Here is a 13,123-nt window from a genome sequence, read left to right on the forward strand (position 1 = left end):
GAACTGTCAGGCTGGAAGGAGGTTACTAGTGGAGTTCCTCAGGGATAGGTTTTGGGACCAATCTTAATTAATCTTTTTATTACTGACCTTGGCACAAAAAGTGGGAATGTGCTAATAAGGTTTGCGGATGACACAAAGCTGGGAGGTATTGCTAATACAGAGAAGGACCGGGATATCATACAGGAAGATCTGGATTACCTTGTAAACTGGAGTAATAGTAATAGGATGAAATTTAATAGTGAAAAGTGCAAGGTCATGTATTTAGGGATTAATGACACCAATTTTGGTTATAAATTGGGGACACACCAGTTGGAAGTAACAGAGGAGAAGAAGGACCTCGGAGTATTGGTTGATCACAGGATGACTATGAGCCGCCAATGTGATATGGCCGTTAAAGCTAATGCGGTCTTGGGATGTATCGGGGGAGGTATTTCCAATAAAGATAAGGAGGTGTTAGTACTTTATACAAGGCACTGGTGAGACCTCATCTGGAATATTGTGTGCAGTTCTTGTCTCCCATGTTTAAGAAGGATGAATTCAAACCGGAACAGGTACAGAGAAGGGCTACTAGGATGAGCCGAGGAATGGAAAACCTGTCTTAAGAAAGAGCTTGGCTTGTTTAGCCTAAACAAAAGAAGGCTGAGGGGAGATAGATTGCTCTTTATAAATATATCAGGGAGGGAGAGGAATTATTTAAGCTTAGTACCAATGTGGACACAAGAACAAATGGATATAAACTGGACATTAGGAAGTTTAGACTTGAAATTAGACGAAGGTTTCTAACCATTAGAGGAGTGAAGTTCTGGAACAGCCTTCCCAGGGGAGTAGTGGGGGCAAAAGACATATCTGGCTTCAAGACTAAGCTTGACAAGTTTATGGAGGGGATGGTATGATGGGATAGCCTAATTTTGGCAATTAATTGATCTTTGATTATTAGCAAGTAAATATGCCCAATGGTCTGTGATGAGATGTTAGATGGGGTGGGATCTGAGTTACTACAGAGAATTCTTTCTTGGGTGCTGGCTGGTGAGTCTTGCCCACATGCTCAAGGTTTAACTGATCGCCATATTTGGGGTCGGGAAGGAATTTTCCTCCAGGGCAAATTGGCAGAGGCCCTGGAGGTTTTTCACCTTCCTCTGCAGCGTGGGGCACAGGTCACTTCCTGGAGGATTCTCTGCACCATGAGGTCTTTAAACCACGATTTGAGGACTTCAGTAACTCAGACATAGCTCAGGGGTTTGTTACAGGAGTGGGTGGGTGAGATTCTGTGGCCTGCGTTGTGCAGGAGGTCAGCCTAGATGATCATAATGGTCCCTTCTGACCTTAGTCTATGAGTCTATAAGGTGCACAAACACCCACAGTGCCGCCTAGTGGTCAGGCGGGGGTCGGCAGGCCGTCTTCCCATTGAAAAAGTGGTCCTGCCTTTCAGCGCCCCGCCCCAAGGATTACCCATCCTCTCCTTCAGCACAGGGATTTGGGGAATGGGCCCGTGGGCAGTCAAGGTCTATTCCAGAAGGGCTATCACCTTAGTTCAGTGCTCCCCAACAGTGGGGCACGCCCCCCTAGGGGGGCCTGGAGGACTGTTCTGGGGGACATGGTGGGGTCTGGGCTGGCCCCCAGCTCCACTCTGGCCTACCCCCTGCGGCAGCTCCAGCCCCAACTGCGGCCCCGCTCCTGCCCCTACCACAGCCCCACTCCCAGCCGCGACCCCAGCAGCAGTGCCGGCCCTGCTCCCAACCGGAGCTCTCGGCTCCCGGACCTGCTCCTGGGCCAACCTCCTGACCTGGCTTCTGGGGGAGGCATGGACCAGATAAGGAGGAGTGACAAAAAAGGTTTGGGGACCAGTGCCTTAAGTGAAGGTCCTTGGTGCTGTAATGTCCTCTGGGAGTGGATAGGAGAGCCCGGGCCTGCGCTCTCCCCTGGGCTCTGGATCAGGGCCAAATGGTGGGCAGCTACACTGGACACATTGGGGTGTCAAGCCGCTTCCCCTTCCTACCCCTTTAGCTTCATGGAGTAAGTCACTTCAGCCAAGTCTCTGACCTGCACGCTCAGTCATTTCTCTCTCCTTTTTAGGTTCCCACAGGTTAGTGCAGTCAGTCCTCAGGCAAGGAGCTCCTGGGCAGTATTTTCCCCTCAGAGCACCAGTCTGCTCCCTTCCACTACCTGCCCCCTGTGAGCCGCTCTGCTCTGCTTCTCCTTTTAAACTCTGCCTCCAGTCTGTGCAGGCTTTGCAGGTGTGGCTGGTCACGGCCGCTTGGGCTTACATTAGCTTCATGGAACGTTAGCGCTTTATGCAACAACCCTTCCACCAGCCAACCTAAGAGAGGCACAGCTCTCGTTGCAAGAGAACTGGCCAGGCATAGGGTTGACATTGCCTTGCTCTGTGAACGAAGGTCAATTGGCAGAGATGGGTGCAGGATACACATTCTTCTGGGGAGGTTGCCCAGCCTCAGCCAGGACAACTGGGTGTTGGCTTTGCCATTAGCAACTCCATTGCTTGCAAGCTTAAAAGTCTACCTAAAGGCATAAGTGATCATCGGATGGTTTTGTAGTTGCCATTGAAACGTAAGAGGTATGTTACCATCATCAGCGCTTATGCTCCTACCATTACAAATACTGAAAACGAGAGAAGTTATATGGCAACTTAGACAAACTCATTGTGCCAAACAATGGCCTTTTATCCACTAGATCATTGTCCAGTGGCAAGATCTATAGGATGTACAAACCACTGCAACCATGCGAGGGCGGACTTCTGGAAAGACCATCACATGATCTCTCAAACTGTTATTAGTAATTCAACCAGAGTATCGCAAGTCATCATCTAAACCAATCAGATGGCTCAACATAAAGTGATTACAAGATGAAGTGGAGCTCTGTAATAACATTGCAGCAGCTATGCCTGACCCTGTTGGATTGACTACCAGTGTTAATGTAAACAGTGTGTGGGCAACTTTTCTCTACATGGTATATCAAGTCACTCTTTCTATCTTGAGTACAGCAAAACATCGTCAAGATTGGTTGGATGAGAACGGTGGAACACTGTGGCAGATGAAGTCCAAGGCTACGCCAACCAGCAGGAGACCAAAGATTTCTCTGCTGCTTTTAAAGACGTGTATGGTCCGATGCCTACCATTACAATGCCCTTGAAGAGAGTGGATGGCCTAACACTGATCACTGACAAAGGAGAAATTTTTCAGAGGTGGCAACAGCATTTCAGTGATTTTTTTTTTTTTTTTTAACATACTGTCTAGCATTACAGACAAGGCACTAATAAGAGTAGTAGATCATCCAACGTGTAATGACAACATGGACACAGCCCCATCCCTTGACGAAGTCAGCCCTTCAATCCGTGCCATGTACAACTGCAGGGCTCCCAGATCTGATGGCATTCCTGCAGAAATGTTGGAATATGGTGGTGAGATCCTGCTGAGGAAACTTCATGAATTCTTACTCAATATATGGAGTACTGAAGACATATCATATGACTTCCAAGTTACCACCATTGGTTTGTTAATCCCGGGTTTGAGCGTCCACACTCCTTTGTAACCCTCGGTTAGGAATTGTAGAACCCTGTGTCCCAAACTGGGGCTCCAGTCTCTACACTGAATTATTCAGGCTTGAGTCCAACCACGCATAGCCCAGACTTCCTAGTGCTCTCCCACAATGTGGCTATTCTAGCCCTTTGTTCATGGTGCACTGTGGGAAAACTTGACCATCCACCGAACTTGACTGCTCAGAGGACAAAGAAAGTCAGCCCAAGGGATGCTTCTGGGGACTCCCAGAGCACAAGTCCAGAGGGCTGTGTCTACACTGCAAAGCAATATGCAGGGCCGGTGCAAGGAAGTCTTGCGCCCTAGGCGAAACTTCCATCTTGCGCCACCCCCCCACCCGAAGAGCCCGCCGCCGCAGCAGCTACCCCCCCTCTGCAGCTAACCCCGCCCAGGGAGCCCTCCTCCATGGCAGCTAACCCCGCCCACCCGCTCGGGGAGCCCTCCCCCTCTGCGGCAGCTAATCCCGCCCGGGGAGCCCGCCCCAGCTCACCTCTGCTCCGCCTCCTCCGCTGAGCATGCCGGCTCTGCTCTAATTCTCTTCCCAGGTTTTTGGTGCCGATTGGAGGAGAATTAGAGTGGGGGCTGTGTGCTCAGCGGAGGAGGCAGAGTGGAGGTGATCTGGGGCGGGGAGCAGTTCCCTTGTGCACCCCCTCCGTTACTGCGGGTGGCCCTCCCTGCGCCCCCCCCACCCCAGCTCACCTCCATTCCACCTGCTAGCCTGAGTGGGCGTTTAGACTCCCTCAACCACTAGGCACCCTAGGCGGCTGCCTAGTTCGCCTAGTGGTTCCACCGGCCCTGGCAATATGGCCTGAAACCTGGGTCCCATCTTGACTTAGGCTCTGGCCCGCCACCCCCATGGGGTGCTCATATCCTGAGTCTGAGCTCTGAACATGATTTGTGTATAGATGGAAGGAGGGTTAGGATTGAGTCTGAGTTCGAACCCTGGGCTTACATGGCAGTGTAGACACACACTAAAACAACATTAATTAACCCTCATACCCATGGTGAGGCTTAAGCATACATTCCTGGGTTTGGGAGGTGTTTGGAACAGGGGTTTTGGTTTTGGCACACTATAAAAATAAGGTCCATTGGTGCATGGTGGACCCTGATCAAGTTTCAGATCTGCAGTTTGTCTGTTTCACTGATGGGTAAACTGAGGCACTCAGACACTGGATTCATCTATATTAAGGCCAGAAGGGGTGTCAGATCATTTGCTCTGATCTCTGTATAACACAGGCCATAGCATTTTACCCAGGGATCCCTGCAGTGGAGGGAACCGTCCTTCCCAGCTATGTACATAGACACTAGTGAGGATGATAGATTTGCAGTTGAACAGGCGTGACCTTCATAAGATTGCTTACACAGTAAAAAAAATATCTCTGACCTTGCCCTCTAGTACCCCATATGCTCTGATGGGTTATTGCAGCAAATCGGTCACATTCCTCAATGAGTGTGTTTTACCAGATCAGATACTTCTCTGACCTCTTGCATTAAAGCCCCAGGGAGGTATACTGAAATTCTACAAACATACAGAGCCACATTTGGTGTACACACCATTTGCACCAGGGCTGAATTGGGCCTATAGTGCAAAGAGCAATGAAATATTTAGCAGTTCCTTTCATCCTGTTCTTGTTTCAATATAAACGGTGAGGTTATCAGCATGAATATTTCTATAGCCTCGCAAGGGCCAAAAACTGAGCTGAAGATCTGACTCAAAATGTGCTGCATTTACAGCTCTTTACCCCCATAAAGGCCAGAAATGTACTTCTAATTGGAAGATGACCTGTTTTTCAAAGCATACAGAAAAATTCACATTAAACCCAGAGCCTTGGAGTGACCAGGAAAACTGATCTGCCAGTTACTGAACATAGCAGCTTTCCACCTAGTTGGCTTTTTTGTTTGTTATGTAACTAGTGATAGTTTAGGTAGAACCTAAGCCAAATAGAGATAATTTGTATTAAAGTCCAAGGGTGATTTAAATGGTCTTTTCAAGAAGCAGAAGGAATGACTCAGACTGCAGCCAGTCTGTTCCAGAAAGTTTTATTGGGAGCTTAATATTTGCTAGGTATCTCCACTATGTTACTCATTTTGTATCTGCCAACTAATTGGTAGCTTATGCTGTATGTTCTAGTTAAATAATACAATACACTTGAGTTTAAACGATTAAAAAATCACAGCCCTTTAACATAACCACAGATGCACTGGCATGTGACTGTTCCTCGGTAGTCACGTTTCTTGGATGAATTAAGGCACTTTACAGAGTCCCAAAGAATCCAACCCGTTCCTTCGCACTTTAGTGTCGGTGGACAATTGTGTGTGTGAGACCGTAATGATTTACAATGAGTGTAGTTGGAAGGTAGGTGTAACTTGATGGCTAAATGTAGTGTATATTCCGTGGATGATAGAGCCATCTCTCCTTGCTTTTAGTGCTCTTTTGTAAGAGGCACCCTTTGTCACAGCTCCAACTGAGCCCCTCCTCTTGGTTACTCACCAGACTCCTGTGAGGGGATCCAGCCGTGGAATCCACTGGATCTCCTAAGCCTCCAGAGTCTGAACAGAGTCCAGGCACTGTCCTTATCTCAGGGTCTGGAGTCCTTCTTGTGTCAGTGCCTGCCTTGTTTTCTGAAACATGGCGCTTTCTCCACCCAGCTCTTCGATTCTGCCCTTGGCCACTCCATCCCCTCTCCCTCTCCCTCTCCTGCCCATAACTTCTCTGTGGCTCTGTCATCCCCCTGTGAGTCCTTTTCTAACCTTTTAGGTCCTTGGTCAAGTGACTCCTGGAACAGACTTAACAAATGATAGACCTCTACTAGACAACTTCATTGTTCTGTTCTGACAAACCAGTTTTCCTGGTTGAGATCTAGACTATTGTTTAATATGTTTGTATTTGACTAGAGAACCATCCCAAGTTAATGACCCTCTATTGTCAGCCCTGTCAGAATTTCAGTTCCACCTGGAGGTAAAGAGGGAACAGAGAAGACAGCACTCAAAGCCCCCACATTCAAAATGGAGTTTGCTGCTTGCTAAAGATATGCCCAGAGCGTCCATAATCTCACACTGAATCCACAAATCATACAGATTTCCCAGTCATACCCTGACAATCAGCAGAGTCCCTTGTTGGGTTGGCAGTGTTGTCTAGTGGCTAGGACACTACATTGGGAGACTTGGGTTCTACTCCCAGTTCTGCTATTGACTGACACTGCATGACCTTGGGCAAGTCATTTCCCCTCTGTTTCTCACCCCATCCTTTGTCCGTCTTGTCTATTTAGAGTCATCGGGACAGGGACTGTCTCTCACCATGTGTTTCTATGGTTCCTGGCACAATGGGGCTCCAATCTCTGTTTGGTTCTCCAGGCATTAGAGGAATGAGGACATTGCACAAGGCCACAGCAAGAGACACAATCGGCCATGGGATGAGAGGCGGGGATCTGAGAGCGTGAATCCGCATACATTTATATTTAGAAGCCTAATGTGCTAATAAGATGGAATGAAGAGATTTTTTTAATGCTCACTATTTAATTTAATTTATTCATCATTGACACAGCTGTGAAATCTCAAGATAATTTAGATACAAACAAGTTGATAAAAGGGGTTACACTTGAATTTAATCCTTACAAACATTGATTAAATTGCTTGCTGGGTTTTTGGGATGCCTGATCTGCCACACACAATTTTGCTCTACGGTGTACAGTCGAAAGTTGCGCCGCTTTGACTATGCCACTACAGGTAAAGTGGGACAACGTCCCTCCCTTGTGTGGATGCAGCTATATGGGTATAAATGTGCTCTGTACCAGTATAGCTATTTCTGTATGGGACGGGAAGAACTATATGGTATAAGGCACCTTAATAATGTTGTCAATGCATCCACATTAGGGCTTTTACTGGTATAACACCAGCAGTGAAAATCACACCCCTCCCTGACATGGTTATTCCTGTAGAACTGTTCAGTGTAGACCAGGATTTGCACTCTCCTTCATTGAGTTAGCTGAAGGGCTGGATCAGGCCGTCCCATGGCAACAGATCAGCCGTTGCAGTGCCCTGAAGCGAAAGCTGGGGAAGATTAAAGAGAGGCAACTTTTGTGCAACGAACCTGCCATTGATTTACGTCCTATCTAGAATCATGTGAAGTGTCCAGTGCCCAAACAGCCCACCTAGGTCCCGATCCCTGATTGGGGCTTCTAGGCACTCATTTAAATAAACAATACTGATCATTACCGCTATGTAGGGCTTCTTCCTATTAAGCGTAGCATTGCCCTGGGGCGCAGTGTGGAGGCACACTACTCCAGCAGGAATTGCAGAGCACTCCTGTCCCTTGGTGGACTTACTGCAGTACCTTGTACTGGTGTACCCCAGAAAGCTCCCTACCTACTCGTCTCACTCCCTCAGAGGAAGTGGTCCCTGCACCGGGGCTGGAAATCTGGCAGGCCCGTGTGCAGAGCATACAAAGGAAGAGCAAGTCTCCTTACACTCTCCCATCCCTCCTTCACCCCTTGTGTCAGAATCTAGCCCCACTGCAAATTTTTCAGAGCTCGGACGCTGTCCTCTCTCTCTTCTGTACAACGCTGAGCCCTTGCTAAACTATTATGATGATCAATAAAAATACACAGCTGCATCTCCATGGACCTTCCCCCCCAGCCGCCCCCCCCCCCCGCAATAATTTTTTAGTTAATCACAAAGAAGAGTTAGCAGGGATACATCTGCAGAGATAAAACACAGCCTTTGTTTTGACTAGAACCGACTGGGAAAGTTTCGACAGAAATTGATGCTTTGGACAGATTTTTGGTTTGAAAAAAAATCTATCAATATTTTTTGACACCGGTACAGGTTTAGATTTTTTTATTTCAGACCAACTTTTCATTTTGCCTTTTATTTAAAAGTTAAAATCAGAGCAAAAAACTTTTGATAATCTCGAAGAATTTTTAAAATTTCACCAAGATGATTTTTTTTAAATTTATTTTGTGGGAAATTTTGAAACTCTGTTTTTTCAATTGCAATTCTGAATGAAAACATTTTGAAATCACAGAATTTCCCATGAAAGGGAAATTTCAGTTCCCACCCAGCTCTTGTTATTCAATCATATTTAGATTAAACTCTGTCATGTATCACACTCCTGTCCCAGTGATTTAAGTGTCACTGGAGTTTCTTCAGGTGCAGGTGAATCCCGTTCTTGGAGCGCAGGATGGCCTGAGGTATTTTGATGGGGGGCTTGGCTGGATCAGGGGAGAATTCAAAGCGCAGCAGAGTCAGCGCAAGAGCCACCTTCATCTCGTTCATGGCAAACTGCTGCCCGATGCAGTTCCTGAGCAGACAGAAGCGACAAATATTTCATCTCTAAAGTTACCAAAGCCACTTCATATAGTAAACAGAGCACAAGAGGCGGCCACTGAAATAGTTAACGGGATTCACTTCTATTGAGTGGTTAGTAGAAAGGGCTGGAAAATGGAAATTCCTTCCCACAACAAAATTTTGCATTTCTGTCCTTTTTTTCATCTCAAATAAGCCTGGAGATGCGACAGCCTGGGGAGCCGACCAGCCCCCAGTTCCCTGAGTAGCCTGTGGTGCACAGAAGCGGCTAGCACCTGCTCTTTCTTCACCAAGTAGAAAAGCGATGGCAGCAGAGCTGTAAACGTAATTGTCATCTGATGTTAAACATCTTCCCCCGCTAATGCCTGCAGCCAGAGAACATACCTATTTTACTTAATTATGTTGGGCATGAAAAATACCAAGTGCTGCACTTTGCTCTCTCCAGTCACTCTATAAATGTGTTAGTCTCTAAGGTGCCACAAGGACTCCTCGTTGTTTTTTTTAGTATAAAGACAAGGTCTGAAGCCAGTTTAAAGTGGCAAAGAGCCATCAACTTTTCTATGTGGATTGAGATTGGCTAAGCATCAGCTTTCTACCTGTATTTGTTTCGGATAAACTGAGCAGTGAAGCTGGTTGGGATTTTCCCACTGGATTGATTTTCCAACAGAAAATGCAGTCTTAGCAAAAATGAAATTTTCCTCAAGAACATTTCCAATTTTTGTTGGAAAATTTTGAGGAAAATCTAAATGAAAACTCCCGTAAGCCAGGCAGGCAGCGTGGGGAGACTGGGGAGCATTCATTTAGAGGTTCCAAAGGAAAATTTCAGTTTTGAAGAAATTGCCTCTTCTGTCCGAAAATTATTCCAATGGAAAATTCCTCACCAGCCCTACTGGATAGTTCATCAGAAACAAACATAGGCAGAGGGCTGGTGTGAATCAGCATAGATTCAGTGAAGTTGATGAAACGATGCCGTCTACACTGGCTGAGAATCTGGTCCCTGTGGTGGAACAGGAGAGACCAATGAGCAGCACCTAATGGTGTTTCTCTTGGCTGATTTGTAATTAAACAAAAGGTTTGTTCTTTTGTTGCAGGCATTAGTCAGGGAAGAAGGATCCTAGACACGGGTGACAATTACATGTACAGTTGTGCTGTGAATACAGCAGGAAAGCTGCCACCTCCTCTCTCCATAGTGAAGAATATATACAGGGTAGTTCTTCACAAGTCAGGAGTTTGGCCAGGACTAGAGTCAGGTAACGCCAGAATCTTAAGTCCTCTAGTAAATTTCAGCTCCCCCTGGGGGAGGGGGAAGCCTCTGATTGGCTGCCTTCCCCACTGCCCCACTTCTTGGGGAAGAGCAGCCAATCAGAGCAGCTGCAGGAAGAAGGCAGAGCTCTCCTCTTAGTAGCTGACATTGCTTTCACAGGATGAGCAGAAAAAGCCCTGAGCTGCTCCCCCCTCTCCTGCCTGCGAACAACAGGGATGGCTCCTCCCAGCCTCTCTCCCTGCCTGCAATGCCCAGCCCTGAAAGGGGAGAAGGGACCTTGCTGCAGTCCTTCCAAGCCTGGGAGAGGAGGTTGAGAAACTGAAGCTGCAGGAGGAGCAGAAGGGAGGCTGGGAACGGACAGAATTGATGTGGAGGCAAGATTTAAGGAGGCATGGAATGGGGGGCAGAATTGATTGCTTGGCAGGGGGATGGATAGAGTTCTAGGTAGGAACAACTGCAGCAGAGACCAATATCACCTTAATAAACCTGGAGGCGTTGGCCACACTAATTGTCACACAAACACTGGGGTGAGCACAGGGAGTTCACACATCAAAAAACACAATACAATCTGGAAAAAACCTCATGATTTTTGAGCCCATCTCATGGTGGTTTGGGTCTGATTCATGATTTTTTAATCTCTAGGGTTGGAAATACTGCTGGTATTTCTAACAGTATCCCTTATGCTGATGCATTTCACGAATGGAGTATGAGCTGATGCTGTGATGGGCCCCACTGAAATGCAGGAAATGGTAGTGCTGTGCTTAGAAACTGGATGTTGATTTGAGAGCCAGCAGGATGGTGGGTTTCCTCTTGCTGGATTTTCTCCATTTGGACGGGATGACATGGTTGCACTAACCCCTTTGTTTCATAGATTCGAAGGCAAGAAGGGACTATTGCAATCATCTAGTCTGACCCCTTATCTAACACAAGTCAGAGAACTTCCTCAAAACAATTCCTAGAGCAGAACTTTTAGAAAAACATCTAATCTTGACTGAAACACTGTTAGTGATGGAGAATCCACCAGGATCCTTGGTTAATTGTTCCAATGGCCACTTACTCTCACCATTAAAAATGTACACCATATTTCCAGTCTGGATTTGTCTAGTTTCAACTTCTGGCCATTGGAGCGTGTTATAATTTTCTTTGCTAGATTAAAGAGCATGATAGGTATTTAAATACTGTGATCAAATCACCCTTTAATTTTCTCTTTATTAAGCTAAATACATTGAGTTCCTTTAGTCTATCACTATAAGGCAGGTTTTCTAATCCTTTAATCATTCTTGTAGCTCTTCTCTGAACTCTCTCCAATTTAAAAAAAAAAAAAAAAAACAAACTTCCTTCTTCAATGGTGGGCACCAGAACTGGACACAGTATTCCAGTGCCACAGAGAGCGGTCAAATAACATCTCTACACCTACTCAAGATGCCCTGGTTTATGCATCCCTTTTATGGCCCCAGCATCACACTGGGAGCTCATGTTCAGCTGATTATCTACCCGGCCCCTAAATCTTTTTCAGAGTCACAGCTTCCCTGCATGGAGTCCACCACTCTGTAAGTATGGCCTACATTCTCTGTTCCCAGATGCAGACATTTACATTTAGCCCTATTAAAACTATATTATTTTTATTTGCTTGCACCCAGATTAGTAAGCCACCTAGATCAGTCTGAATCAAGTAGGAGCATTATCTTGCAATATTTTCTTACCTGTTTGGTCCTTAGTAGTAATATCTGAGCAACTTGCATTCATTAATGGAATTTATCCACACAATATGTGTATTTTACAGACCGGGACCAGAGGAGACTGGCTTGCCCAAGGTCCCAGAGCACATCAGTGGGTAAGCCGGGCATAGATCCCAAGTCTCCAGACTTACAGCCCAGTGCCCCTGTCCACTAGACCACCCCATGTCCTAATAAGTAATATTACTGTGCAATAGAGCCTACAATGTGCTAGACACCTGGCAAGATAGACAACAAAGGACAGTCCCTTCCCCAAAAGAGTTGTCAAACAAAGAAGCAGACAGAGGCCAGGGCAGGAAAATAACAAAATAATTTTCTATACCAATCAACACGGTTCCCTACAGGCAGCACAGCAAAAAATGGGACGTAACAGTGGAGAGACGCAGGGGCCTTGCCAATGAGTTCATGGTCAAACCAGGTATAGGGGACCACATTGAAGATGCTATGGAGGTATTGTTCTGACATGCTGTGGATTTAAACAGACATAAGCCTGCGCTGGCTCCAGGTCCAAGAGTTTCCAGAGTTAGGGGATGTTTGGATTTGGAGTTTTGTCAGATTGTCACCCCAAGGTGGGAGTGATTCATCAGTGTCCAGGGAAGAGGATTTTATTTAACTAAACCGACGTATAGAATTAAATATACTCCACCTGGGTCCAGCTGCAAAAGGCAGAAAAGCATAGGAATGGCGTTCCGCTGAGTTCTCTGGTGAGAATCTCAAAGGGTCGAAGACCTGCAAAGAATAGTAAAGGCACGTAGTTCTGAAACTATTGCTTACTTTGGCAACCGAGCTTAGCTAGTAAGGGCCAGATTCCACTCTCAGTTACCCTTGCACAAGCCCACAAAAGGCAAGTAAACGGCCTTATCTTAATGCCATAGGGCAATGTGTACCAATGGTTTGGGAAGGGAAAAGGGACCCAATTTCCATCACAGTCTCTCTCCATTGCTAACACCTTGTATTAGTATCTGGCTCCCAGCTTACAGCAGAGAAATGGGCCCATGCAGAAGATCCTTGAGACATCTACAAACTTCCCAAAATGAAGATGGGTGGGTGTGGCCCAAACAAATATGGGAGGAGTGAGGGCAATGACAGGTATTGCGTCAGCTTTAGGATTTGGCCCAATTCATGGGTGAACTTGGTTCTCTCTCCACCCTTAATTAAAAATTCACATAGAAACAAAATGTAGTTTTGTCTGGACCTTCCATTATCCAAAGGTCTTCACAGAGCCCCTACAATCTACAGTTAAGTGGAGTCCTCATACAGCATGAACA

General features: G+C 46.4%; 1 protein-coding gene across 5 annotated transcripts in view; it reads right to left on the reverse strand.

Moving 5' to 3' along the window:
• Positions 1-8,681: 8,681 nt before the first annotated feature.
• The window catches only part of LOC113405113 (cytochrome P450 4B1-like), a 31,530-nt gene continuing 27,088 nt past the window's right edge, over positions 8,682-13,123 (reverse strand). For all 5 annotated transcript variants that reach the window (XM_026651935.1, XM_026651933.1, XM_026651931.1 and 2 more), the window contains 2 exons: positions 12,502-12,584; positions 8,682-8,850 (listed from right to left, as the gene is read on the reverse strand). In XM_026651935.1, the coding sequence (XP_026507720.1) occupies positions 8,682-8,850; positions 12,502-12,584 (252 nt within the window). The remainder of the gene's footprint in view (positions 8,851-12,501; positions 12,585-13,123) is intronic.

This window comes from Terrapene carolina, unplaced genomic scaffold (genome assembly GCF_002925995.2).
Source record: "Terrapene carolina triunguis isolate 2854851 unplaced genomic scaffold, T_m_triunguis-2.0 Scaffold110, whole genome shotgun sequence".
Classification (NCBI taxonomy): Eukaryota; Metazoa; Chordata; order Testudines; family Emydidae; genus Terrapene; species Terrapene triunguis.